The sequence below is a fragment of the Aulostomus chinensis genome, chromosome 16, assembly GCF_037954235.1.
Source record: "Aulostomus chinensis isolate RoL2024-O1b breed Wild chromosome 16, RoL_Achi_v1.0, whole genome shotgun sequence".
Taxonomy (NCBI): domain Eukaryota; kingdom Metazoa; phylum Chordata; class Actinopteri; order Syngnathiformes; family Aulostomidae; genus Aulostomus; species Aulostomus chinensis.
Window position 1 is genome coordinate 5,952,982 of NC_141335.1, and position 12,737 is coordinate 5,965,718.

Genomic DNA, 12,737 nt, shown 5'->3' on the forward strand with positions numbered 1-12,737 from the left:
TATTTTATGAACATCGTCAAACGTTCCTCCAGTCTATGTGGACTGACAACATAATGTGGAGACGAGACCTCTCGCTGAACAATGGAGGTCACTCTAACCATCCACTCTGTCTCTGTGTGTCTCCCTCCTGTGAGACTGCGATGGGAAATCAATGACCAACACTCAAATCTCCATTTCAAATGATTTAAGTCCCCTGTGGCAGAGTCGAAGCCTAATTACATAACATTACAGCACAGTGAGGATTAGGACATCATGCTTCTGTGTGTCCTGTATTCTGCTCTTTCCTCTTAAACTTTCAGTGACACTGAGATGCATGGCACTCTGCAAACGCATGTTAAAGTGAAAGGTAATATTGTTTATGGCTGCCTCGATGGTAAAGATGAAATACAGAACATAATAATACAGTTTTAAACATTTTAAAGCTCTACATTCTAAGTGACAAATTTTGCTTATATGGCATTTCCAAGATCACTTAAGTCATGGAGAAATGCACAGCCTGAGATTCTCCACCGAAGCCGGGATAACGCCTCTGGATTCACCATTCTAGAGCAAAAGTAATCAGCCCTTTGCAGCCGTGGCTTTAAAGGCTTTAAATCTCTATCTGCTCTCCCTGCAGCATTTTAGATCATCAACACTGCAGGGAACCAAAACTGGGGATGTAGGGGTCAAAGCTACAGCATGATGAAACAAATGTAGGGTTTTCTAGGTATCGAGGGGCTTTGTTGGAGAACTGACAGGTCAAGATGTTTGGAAATGAGGAAAGAGCGAGTGAGATGGGGAATAAAGAAGCTAGGCTTTTTACTCAATTAGCAACTGGCTGTTTTAGAATAACTAGAGGTGTGCCCATGATTTAATGTCTGGGAGATGAATATATGTATGCCTCTCACGTGTTCATCTGAAGGGGAGTGGTGTTTGCTTCTTACGTGATTTGTTTTACTATCTGTGAGACTGAATTTCTACTCAAAGTAATGTTGTAGAAATGACTGTAAAGCTGCCTGCTTACTTTTTCTTGGTTAGGCTGCTTATCTTGACGCTTTAAACACACACACACACACACACACACACACACTGCATGCATATTTGTTTAATTTACATCCAATCAATACACTGATTCTGCCAGGTTAATTTTTCATGGGCCCTTGAGCACTGCGAAGGTACTGTAAATGTAATGAGTTAAACACACCCAGCAGAATGTATAAAACGGAAAATAAGAATTATACTGCACTCCGATTGTTTTGGGTTTTTTTTGTTCCCCACTGGAAACAATATTACAATGAGTATGTGTTGTGAACTGAGTTCTATGCCAAACAAAAACGTTCACACAATTGGGGGACATGATTTGCAGGCAGGGAGAGCACCACAATGCTTCATGTAGAGCAGTATATTCAGTCACAGTCAAAGAGCTTAAAAGTCACGTCTCTAGACTTAAATAATGACTAAATAAACAGGTAAATATGCAATAATTTTCAATGAGGAATTCAGTCCAAAAGGGCAACAGCATTGTTGTCAAAAAAGCACTGATGATGCCCCTTTTGCACATCTATAGTTTTGGTCCCAGTAGACATTTGTCCTGTATTTGAACAAATTCTCCCAAACTTTCCAGAAATATCCTATTCATGTGAGATGATGGTTACCTTGACCTTTGGCCTCCAAAAATGCTTTCAGTTCATTCTTGAGACCAAATGGAAGTTTTAGCTCAATTTAAAGAAATCCCTGAAGACATTCAAGAGTCTGAACCCAAAAGCATAATACCTCCAGCCCCCAGCTGTGACCATGACGTGTCCGTCACTGCAGAGAAATCTGGTTTCAGCAGCCTCAAAGCTGAGTTTCATGAAAGGCACCACAAAGTATACGTGTATTGTACCTTGGTGCCCATAATAATACAGTGAGACGCTTTATGACTAAGGTAATCATGCTCTGCCGTTTCGGATGAACCATTTAAATAGTACTTCTCTTAGTCTTATTAATGTCCATATCAGTAAGGAGGTGATTAATCACTGGGTTATCCCGGCTCGATGGAAATTAGGAAATATGCCCAGTGCCTCTGTGTTTCTGTCAAGCTGTCACTACATGTTTAGGATGATAGATAATCTCTCCAGATGCTGCCATGTCTGCTTGCCAGAGATTCAAAAACCTTACTTCTCACCCCTGCTGAAAAGCATTGTGGTTCCTGCATGAGTGTGTGTTCATGTGTGTGTAAAGAGATCAGTGTGGCGTGTATGCGAGCCGTCCTTTTACCAGCTCCTGAAACACTGCAGCATGAAAAACAGAGAAGCTTTAACGTCTCAAATCCTGCAGTGTCCAAGGTGTGCACGAACTAAGAAAAAAGCTGAAACTCCCTTTGACTTTAATCCCAATCTGACATGAGGGCATTGACAGCAATACACAAAACGCTGTTTGTATTTTAATCTCTGCACTCATGGTCGATCAATTTAAAAAAACCAGCTGCTGTAGGCTTTGTTATTTTGCAAAAACATTCTGGCTAAGATGCTTTTAATTTTTCACTCGTAAGTCAGCCTGTCTGTAATTAATGAACGTGAATATAAAATCTCATCAGCAAAATCTCTCAGGAGGATTTGATCAATCAAAACTAATCAATGCCTGCGTCGCTGTCCCTGTACGCAGCATTTTAACAATCATTTTTAAGGTCACACAGGTCACCATGAGTGGATTGCTATATTGATTGACAACTGACAAACTGAAATTCGATGTTAGCTGATAAACATTCAAAGAGATGTACACAGAAGTGCTGAAGACAAAAACATACAACATCCTCCATTGAGCTGCTGACACTTTTTCACCCTAATAGTCCATAGCTCTGTTTTGTAATAAAGAGATCTCATTTTGTCCCAGAGCCATGGAAACAAGATTATTATACCAGGAGAGAGCTTGGTAATAATGGAAATGCGTGCTTGTGTGAAACCCTGCAACTCTTCCCTGCAATTAACTGGAGTATGTGCGTGTGTTTGTGCATGCACAAGTGTGTTTTATGTGTGAAAGTAATTTGGAGAGTGTTAGAGATGCTGTTAGTCCTCATCTGTTGCCATAACAACTGCAGCAACCCCATTGTTATAGAGTGATTGACTAGAGGGCTGGTAAACTAAATTCCAGACTGACTGACTGTCTGATCAGAAAAGGTAACCGGTGTTGTGTCTGTCTACCTCAGTCACAGCTGAAGTGAGTGACTAGCTTTCTGTAACTCATAATTAGCTTTACTTGTTACCATTTGGATGAATCGGTGGGCAGAGGTGACCTCAGTGGAGTATGAAAAGTGTGTGTGGTCGATCTGAATAAAATGTGTAAGATGATGTGTGTTTCACACAATAATGATATGATCGCCACACGCTTACTGAAAAAGTATCTTTATGAGGAAATGCTGATACCTAGTGGTGATAACTTAAAAGTGCAAAGTTGTGTATTCAGAATTCAAATTGAAAACTAACTGTCATAACAGGTATGATTTGTGGGCTCCTATTTATTGTTGCTGCTTTTTATTTTTGGAAAAGACAGTGTAAGAACCATGAGGAGTAAAACTGCCGTCATTTCTGATGAAATGCACGTCTGCATCTGATATCTGAAGTTAGCAGGCTAATCGTAAACAAATCAGTAAAACGTCCAATACAGGACGAATTTAAAAGGCTTTCGTTGGAAACTCACCCATAAAAAGAATTAAGATATTTCGATAAACTCCACAAGATGGCAAAAACGTATAACCTGGACGCAAGTTGAAGTCCATTCTCAAAGAAGACTGCTAACATTAGCATCCCAGCTAACATTCAAGATCCTCCGTCATAGCTACCTCGTCCTCTCTGCCTCAAATATTGCTTTTTGTTTTGTTTTATTTTGATGTAAGTGCAACAATTGTTTGACGCAATTGATTTCACGGTACGAGTTTGGCAGCTCAATTTTTAAAGCAGAACTTACTACTTTACCTCAGTTCCTAATCGGACACTTTTACTGTTACACAGAAAAGGAATGAATTTGTCCAATCAGAACTCTCCGTTTGACTTCGTACTTCCTTACATGTGATGAACCATCATGGTAGCCCGGACTCTCGGAGCTAACGTATAAAGTCAACGAATATATTCGTGTTTTTGTATTTCTTTCCTGTTGTTTGTAGCCATGAAATATTTGTTGAAACTAGGGCATTTGCTTGCACGCCGCCATGTTCGTTATTGTCACCAGAGTATTTACAGAAGTAATGGAAATCCACGAAGAGTGGAAGTGGACCTTGGAGAGAAGTGAGTTGACTTGCCATTTTTCCGCCATTGTACTTAATCAGCACAGTCTTCTCTTATATTAACTTCAGTTTATCGCTGTATGATTATAACTGTAATAGCTGAGGCAGCTCTTTTGATTATCTTCACAAACTGATCTGGCTGCCAGTTGAATGTTTACACAGAGACACGTGAGTGTGTTTATTAGTAAAGTTCATGATTGTATGACCTTTCTGCAGGAAACTTAGCATCTCCACTGTGAATTTTGCCAAATTTGCTGATGGATGTGCAGTAGTTCAGGTAAAGTCACCCGTCATATCAAAAACAAGTTGCATGACAGTTGATTATTCCTCATTGTTTAGTGTCATTATGCTTATGCAACACATCTCTTGAAAAAAAAAATTAGTGGAAGAATAGATTTGGGCATCTCTGCCTTTGATTTTGATTAAAAACACATTTATTCAGGAATATGCACTATGAAGCATAACCTCACTAAAGAACATGTAAACATTCCATGATTCCAAATATTCCATTCTGAGGAGCTTTTTAATTTTACTTTATTGCAAACTTATTTGAAATGGATATTTGTTGCCTTTGAAGTGCTTGTGCAGGTAGATCAGCTTAGTCCTGTATTTAGACATTGTGTTTGTAAAGTTTCCTGTTTGTTTGGTTGTGGCTCTTCAGTGCTTCTTAATGTCCTGTCCTATCTTTGTCTCTGAAGCTGGGGGACACCTCTGTGATGATGACCGCCGTGAGCAAAACCAAACCCTCTCCGTCTCAGTTCATGCCTCTAGTGGTACGTTCTAAAAAAACCAAAACACTGTCATTTGTAACTTAGTCCCTCGGGTCTGGAGAATACAAATTTGTTTTTAATAGCACAGTAATTTCAGCTGAAAAAAGGTTTGTGGGAACTTGTATGGAGGGTCAATGTAGTCTTTGATTGACAGGTGGACTTCAGACAGAAAGCGGCAGCTGCCGGCCGAATCCCAACTAATCATTTGAGGCGAGAACTGGGCACCACTGACACTGAGATTCTCATCAGCAGACTCATAGGTGAGCTCATTCAGCAAAGCGGGTTGTGTGCTTCTATTGTTCTGTTGGTTTTTAGCAACAATGCCTCCTGTTTGTATTTTTCAGACAGGTCAATCAGACCTCTTTTCCCTCCTGGTTACTTCTATGACACACAGGTCAGTTCTTAGTGTCTGGCTATTATCTGTCATTGTTGCATTTCTGAGCTAACACAGCCCTGCGTTGTCTGTCTTCAACTTTGTGTTGTTTTTTTTTTACTTTGTTTTCCTGAAGATTCTCTCTAATGTGCTAGCTGTTGATGGTGTCAACAGTCCAGATGTACTGGCTGTAAACGCAGGTGAGTTAAAATACACAATACAACAGTATATTATATACAATGATATATCATTCTGTAAAGAGTGTGTTTTTTTTTTATTTCTGTTGAAGCTAAAACCAATATATATATATTTTTTTTCTAATAAAGCTTCTGCTTCTCTGGCTGTGTCTGATATCCCCTGGAATGGACCCATAGGTGAGTAACATAACATTTAAGATCCACTTAGCTCCGTCTGTTGAGTATAACTCTGTGCGTGCGTGCGTGTGTGCGTGTTTTAGGTGCTGTGCGTATGGGCTTGATAGGTGAAGAACTGCTGGTCAACCCCACCAGGGCTGAGATGGCTTCCAGTACTCTTAACCTGGTTGTTGCCGGAGCCCCGAGCAGTCAAGTGGGTACGTTCTTTTTTTTTTTTTTTTAATTTTTGCAAAAAATATTTGCCATTATGTTATACGTTTACTTAAAAGATACTAATTATTTCACATTTTTGGTTCCAGAAAACCTGAAAAAAAAAATCACTGAATTTGAAAATAGGAATTTCCAATCCATGATATGTTTTTGAGAAATAAATAAAAGCACAACATTTTGGAAAAGTCATGGAAATTTTCTTAAAGAGTGCATTAATATTACAGTAAATTTTGTTGACTGAGAAAAAAGCTTTTGATTCATATAGACCTTAAAACATGTTTGTTGTATCAAACTTTGTCACATTCATAGATTTTTTTTCTTTTTTCTTTTTGGTTTCACATGCAGGTTTCATTACTTTACAATAATGATCAGTTACACACTGTCACAGAAAAGCAGTGAAATACAGTGAAACTTAATTTAAACGTCCAGTCTATTTCTGCTTAGCCTCCCTCTTGACTGCCTAACGACGGCGTCTGTTTCTGTGACTCTCCGTCCGCCAGTGATGATTGAAGCATCGGCTGAGAACGTGCTGCAGCAGGACTTCATGCGTGCGTTGAAGGTGGGAGTCAAACACACCCAGCAGATCATACATGCCATCCAGCAGCTACAGAGGGAGCTGAAGATTACCAAGCGCACCCCCGTCAAAGTCTTCACTGCCCCAGCTGACATGGTGGAATTTGTTCAACAGTAAGACCTACAATGTAACCGTATTGTCAGACTTGTAGCACTTGAACAGCATTTAAATACAATCTGCATAATAAAAATAAATACTCAGTACTTCAGTGCTTCAGAATAAAGATAATTTGGTGTCTGACTGACTGAACAAAGATGGATGTCCACAGCTTTTTGGAGCTCTCAAACAAGCCTCATGGTTTCTTTTTGTTCTCGTTCATGCAGTTTAGCATCAGAGAAGATTTATGCCGTTTTCACCAACCACAGTCATGAAAAGGTGAATCCTGACGTCTGTCCCCAAACTTATCCTGCATCAGGGTTGTTAACATTCTGCTTTTAGTCAGAAGAATCTTTCCTGTCTGTCTCTTGTGATTTTTTTTAATTGATCTGATATTAGAAATGTTAATCTTCTCACAGATTTCTAGAGATGAGGCCATTAACAAAATTCGACTAGAAACCGAAGAACACCTGAGAGGTAGATCTGATCATTCTCAGTATTTCTGCTGCTTGAAATGAAATTGAAGAGAGCTGTTGTTGAGTATTGTTGTGTACTGTGTGTGCACCCATCACAGTAGCAGTATCGTTCTGGTTACATCGCTTGTGCTCCTGTCTGTTGTCTCTCTTTCTCTCGTGTAGAAAGAATGCCTCAAGCGGAACCTTTTGATATCATTGAATCGTTCAACGTCGTGGTCAAAGAAGTCTTCCGTAATTTAGTGCTTAATGAGTACATGAGGTGAGAACCGTACTCAACTCCTGTTTTTTGTTATCACACGGATATTTTTCAATGCAAGTTGAATGCACTATGGTCATTTTTTTTCGTGTGTGTTTAGGTGCGACGGGAGGGAGCTGACTGCTTTAAGGGACATTTCTTGTGAGGTGGACCTCTTTAAACCACTTCATGGCTCAGCTTTGTTCCAGAGAGGACAGACACAGGTACACACGCTGCACAAAGGTCACAAATACAATTGTGTTTATTTTTAAATTATTGGGGGGGAAAAAATTCGTAACTAACGTAACTGAGAACGCTTTATGGTTCGTCGTCGTGTGTTCCTTTAGGTTCTGAGCAGTGTTACCTTTGATTCCTTGGAGTCCAGCATCAAAGGTTACATTTCCACAGCATTGAGGTAAAGGCATCATTCATTTTCACACACAAGATTACTCTTGTGTCACTTGTTGGTGTTAAAACCCTTGAAATTAACTCCCTGAAACTTTGGTTCAATAGCTCAAAGCTCCTGCTCTCAAATTCTTTACGCAAATCCTACCTAACCTGCCCACACAAGTGTCAAATAAGTCTTTTTAAGATATAAATCGAATGTCGTCGTATTTTTTTCTTTCAACAGTGGCATCAAAGACAAAAACTTCTTGCTTCATTATGAAGTGAGTAAAATCCTGCTTTCTCTTGTAAACGTGCAATTCAGTACTCTTGTGGTTTTAATGGAAACCTGAATAAACCTTTTTATTTCAGTTCCCGCCGTATGCAACCAATGAGATTGGAAGGATTGGAGGACTGAGCAGGAGAGAGCTTGGACATGGTACGCAGTCATTTTTACGTCCTGTTTATGCAAACCACTGCCAGCAACGATCAGACGGACTTTGGTTTTTGGGGGGTGTGTGTGTGTGTGTGTGTGTGTGTGTGTGTGTGTGTGTGTGTGTGTGTGTGTTTATCCCTGTGTTTGTGTGTGTGTGTGTGTGCGCACCTAGGGGCCCTGGCGGAGAAGGCTCTGAGACCCATCATTCCAAAAGACTTCCCTTTCACCATCAGGGTCACTGCAGAGGTGCTCGAGTCAAACGGTGAGTGTTGGGAGAGGAAATGAGACTTCTGTCGGCCAGGATCAATGATGTTGCAAACACTGACAGGCTGTTGGGTCCTCCTCCTGTTTCCCTCTCTGAATCCCCTCTCAGGCTCCTCATCAATGGCTTCAGCGTGTGCTGGCAGCCTCGCTCTCATGGATGCAGGTATCAGTGGGATTGGGTGTTTTTAAATACCGGTTGTCTCAAGAGTCAGTATTTAACTGTTCCCATATTTCATCCAAGCACCAAAAATGATATCTTCAGTTCATTTGCAGTTCTAGTAAAAGTGAAACTCAGCAATGCATTTGGATGGACATTTGTGTTCGTTACGATGTCGTTCAAAGCAAACAGACAGCACTCTTAAAGCTGTTAGGCAACACTTCTGTCCTCATCCTATGGCAGTGATTACAAACAACTCTCATGTGAAGATATGAAACACTCAATCTATAAAAGATGAATAGATCAGATGGGATGGGAAAATATGTGGCTGATACACCCATCTTTGTCCTCCAGGTGTGCCCATCACTTCCCCCGTGGCAGGTGTAGCTATCGGCCTCATCTCCAACCCCAATCCCACCAAACCTACTGAAATCCAAGACTACAGACTCCTGACTGATATTCTGGTACTGACAGTACAAGTGTCAATATGTGGGTAATGAACCATTCAACAGTATCAACTGGAAAAGGGTTGGGAATACAGACATACTGAGCTGGAGTTGGAAATAATGACCATGCTAAAATTAGGTGGAATATTAACTCTTGTTATTTATTTATTTTTTAACAAAGGGAATAGAGGATTATCTTGGAGACATGGACTTCAAAATGGCAGGAACAAGCAAAGGCATCACTGCCTTACAGGTACTGTGTCTCACCAAAACAAGTCTATAAAGTAGTTATTTGGCTAATAAGGCAATGCATGCGCCTCCACCTCTTAGATGGAGGTTCTGCGTGCAGAGCTTCTCAGGTCACGGCTGGCAACATCAAGGGGCAAAAGAGGCTCGTGGAGCACATGATGGCCTGAAATTCTGACACCTAACTCATGCTAACTGTTAGGCCTGCCCATGTTTCATGCAAATGCCTTTTTCATTTATTGACATGACCTTGCTTGACCTCCAGGCTGATGTGAAGATTCCAGGTTTGCCTCTGAAGGTGGTCATGGAGGCGATCCAGCACGCCACAGGTAATCATGAACTGTAGCAACACTCAACAGTTCCCCCTCAAAAATAACGTAACGTTTACTGAAAAATGTTGTAATATTATATTTCAGTGGCAAAGAAAGAAATCTTGGGCATCATGAACAAATGTTTAGCAACACCAAGGCCGAAGAGGAAGTCAAATGGACCGGTTCAAGGTGTGTTTTGTGTTTTAATTCATGAATGTATATTGTGGGCCAAATCTTTAAGTCTAGTTTAATCAGACTTATTTTTCTCCATGGTGTTGTCGGTTTGTTCAGGTGTGAACAGAATAATCATACTTGGCACCAAAAAAAAAAAAAAAACTCTTAAAAATATGTGAGAAACACTCCTTTTTTCAATTAATTATAAATTGCTATGATAATTCTTCTAATTTTTTTGACATTTTGTAGACCAAATTACTCAAAGCCCAAAGTAACGTGTTCGTTTTGCTTCACTTGTCCATTCAACAGCCCGAAATCCAACAACTCCTCACATTCTCGCATAAATGGTGCAAAAAAAATCAGGAAATCTTCATATTTAAGAGTTGGGAACCAGCAAAATTCGATGTTTTAGCTTGAAGAAAGACTGGTTATCAAAATAGTTGGTAATTAATTTTCTTTCGATTGACTTATCAACTGGTTAATTGTCGCAGCTCTAATGGGAAAATGCCAGCGTACCTCCATTCTGACGTGGGAGTTTTCTTCTGTCTTTAGAGACGGTGCAGGTTCCCGTCTCCAAACGAGCTCGCTTTGTAGGTCCAGGAGGATACAACCTTCGTAGATTACAAGCTGAAACAGGTACCACTCTCCCAATCTGACATCCAAATTTGAATGAAGCTAAATCAAGTCAGCCTTGTTGACAAGATGTGTTTTATAAAATGTACTTTTCTTGTCTTTCGAAGGTGTGACAATAAGTCAAGTGGACGAAGAGACCTTCTCCATTTTTGCTCCGACGCCAGGAGCCATGAGTGAAGCCCAGGAGTTCATCAAGGAGCTCTGCAAAGACGATGTGAGTCCCCACCTTTGTTTCAAGTTGCGGATCCTAAAAATGGCTAACGGTCATGGAGCTGAATCACAGATAAAAGTAGACCATTCGTTGTGCATGTGCGTACGTGTGTAATTACAAGATGATCCTCCGAAATGAACACCACTTTTATCATTTTTGAAATGTGAACGCAATGGAACAAACTACTCCGGGGACACATGACCTCATCATCACCACAACCTGCTTTGTATTTTTCCTGATGGAAGATTTATATCTGAGACAACTCATGTAGTTTTGTTTCGCTAGTTGTTAGCAACCGCTGTTTTTAAGATAAATCAAAAGCTTTGAAATTCATTAAGTATGGAATCATAAATTTAACGCTGTAGAAAAAACAAAACGCTAAAAATATCTGAAGTTTTTATTAACCACAGACTTTATTTCAGGCATTTAACCAAAAAGCAATAGAAACATCTTATTGGCTTTAAACCCCAAATCTAGATCATCAACGGTGCTAACTTATATCTGGGTTCGAAGCAAATATCCTGCTTTTTACACACTGTATACTTTCTTTTATCGTACTTGTTACAGACCCCTTTTCAAAAGGCTGTGCCTGAGTATAGAGAATCTAGCGTGTGTTGTACAGTTACAGTGCCGGTTTAGCTACGTCGCTATAACGCCAGCATTTGAGCAACAGTGACAGCAGCAGGAATATTCACCGTATGAACCACAATGTCTTTGTTTCCTGAAATAGCTCTGATGGGCCAGACTTGTTAGAATCAACTTCCTGCACTAAGTGGTATATGGCTTTCACAATTGCACAGCAACTGAAACTGGAAAACAGTGTAAACGAACCAGATCAATTAATCTGAGTCAGCATTCTCTTTCGTGTGAAAGCCTCAACATGAATCAAGCCTTTATCTCTACTTTGTTTCGCAGCAAGAACTTCAGCTGGAGTTCGGTGCCATTTATAATGCCACCATCACTGAAATAAGGTGAACCAGCACGATATATTCAGCGTAAAACAGTGATTAATTATCAGCACTAAGTTTGAAACACCTGGGTGATGTGTATGTAACCTACCTTTGTATTGCTCTGGTGTAGGGACTCTGGAGTCATGGTGAAGTTCTATCCCAATATGAGCGCAGTCCTGCTCCACAACTCCCAGCTGGACCACAAGCGGGTTTGTGCTTTGACTTCTGTATGCCGTCTCCATCATTCTGCGTTTGAGAATCAAAACATTCATGATGTGGTGTCTTCCTTCCAGATCAGCCATCCAAGTGCTTTGGGTTTAGAGGTGGGGCAGGAAATTCAGGTACGGGTAAAAAAAACAAAACAAGCAAAACTTGGAAACGTGTCAAATGTAGTCTTTTGTTTTAGAATAGTTGCTTCCATGTTTACATTCCGAGTTTCTTACTAACAGATCAAATACTTCGGACGGGACCCAACAGATGGCAGAATGAGACTTTCGCGGAAGGTCCTGCTGTCTCCAGTTTCAACTCTCACCAAGACACTAAGCGAGAAACAGAGCATTTCCATGGAATCAAGAAGCAGCAACACAACCAACCGAGATTGCTGACGGGACCGGTTCAACCAGTGTCTTTCACCTTGCTGTTGTGCTTATGGACGCGCCTGATCGGCACCAGAGTGACCTGCAGTTCATCGGTTACATGGTCCCCTTTGACATTGTGCTGCAGTGACTAAAAAACTATTTTAAATGTCCCATTATGTACGTTGTTTTGCGTCCCTCTGCTAGGACTGACGGCATCAAACATTTAAAGGATTCATTTTCATATGACATGGCACTTTTCGTTTGAGCTGTCAGGTACAGAAGATGGACCACAAAAAAAAGTGTCCACTTATTATTTTACATATTTCTTGTGCATTTAGCCTTTACAATGTATTTAAATCCTGTGTAAATAAAACTGTTTCAGATTGCTTTGTAGAGTGACAACTTGCTATTATTTCTTGGAAAAAAACTACAATTGACTTTAATCTTGATGAAAAACAAGTCCAATTAACTGTTAAACTTGAGAGCTAGGGCCCGTCTTCGCAACGACGAGCCCGGTGGACACCATTTTCATTCTTAAAATCTTCCACCATCCACCCTGAGGCTCCCTCCGTGTTTCAGCGTCAGAAGTAAGACTGCCT

At 40.4% G+C, this 12,737-nt stretch overlaps 1 protein-coding gene across 3 annotated transcripts; it reads left to right on the top strand.

The window, feature by feature from the left end:
* The first annotated feature begins 4,013 nt into the window (after positions 1-4,013).
* On the top strand, positions 4,014-12,544 carry pnpt1 (polyribonucleotide nucleotidyltransferase 1). Of its 3 annotated transcripts, XM_086180828.1 has the most exons (28): positions 4,014-4,241; positions 4,457-4,517; positions 4,939-5,013; positions 5,165-5,270; positions 5,355-5,404; positions 5,520-5,583; positions 5,710-5,757; positions 5,841-5,954; positions 6,468-6,654; positions 6,865-6,916; positions 7,057-7,114; positions 7,276-7,372; positions 7,470-7,572; positions 7,696-7,763; positions 7,980-8,016; positions 8,105-8,171; positions 8,341-8,430; positions 8,542-8,595; positions 8,944-9,053; positions 9,217-9,288; positions 9,547-9,610; positions 9,698-9,781; positions 10,319-10,402; positions 10,507-10,613; positions 11,526-11,581; positions 11,691-11,769; positions 11,854-11,901; positions 12,010-12,543. In XM_086180828.1, exons 1-28 carry the CDS (start codon positions 4,123-4,125, stop codon positions 12,163-12,165), a joined length of 2,310 nt encoding a protein of 769 aa, XP_086036954.1. In that variant the 5' UTR covers positions 4,014-4,122; the 3' UTR covers positions 12,166-12,543. The 3 variants fall into 3 exon arrangements, with proteins under 3 accessions (XP_086036954.1, XP_086036953.1, XP_086036955.1); XM_086180827.1 differs by having other exon boundaries at positions 11,691-11,901; positions 12,010-12,544; XM_086180829.1 differs by lacking the exon at positions 5,710-5,757.
* Positions 12,545-12,737: the final 193 nt, after the last annotated feature.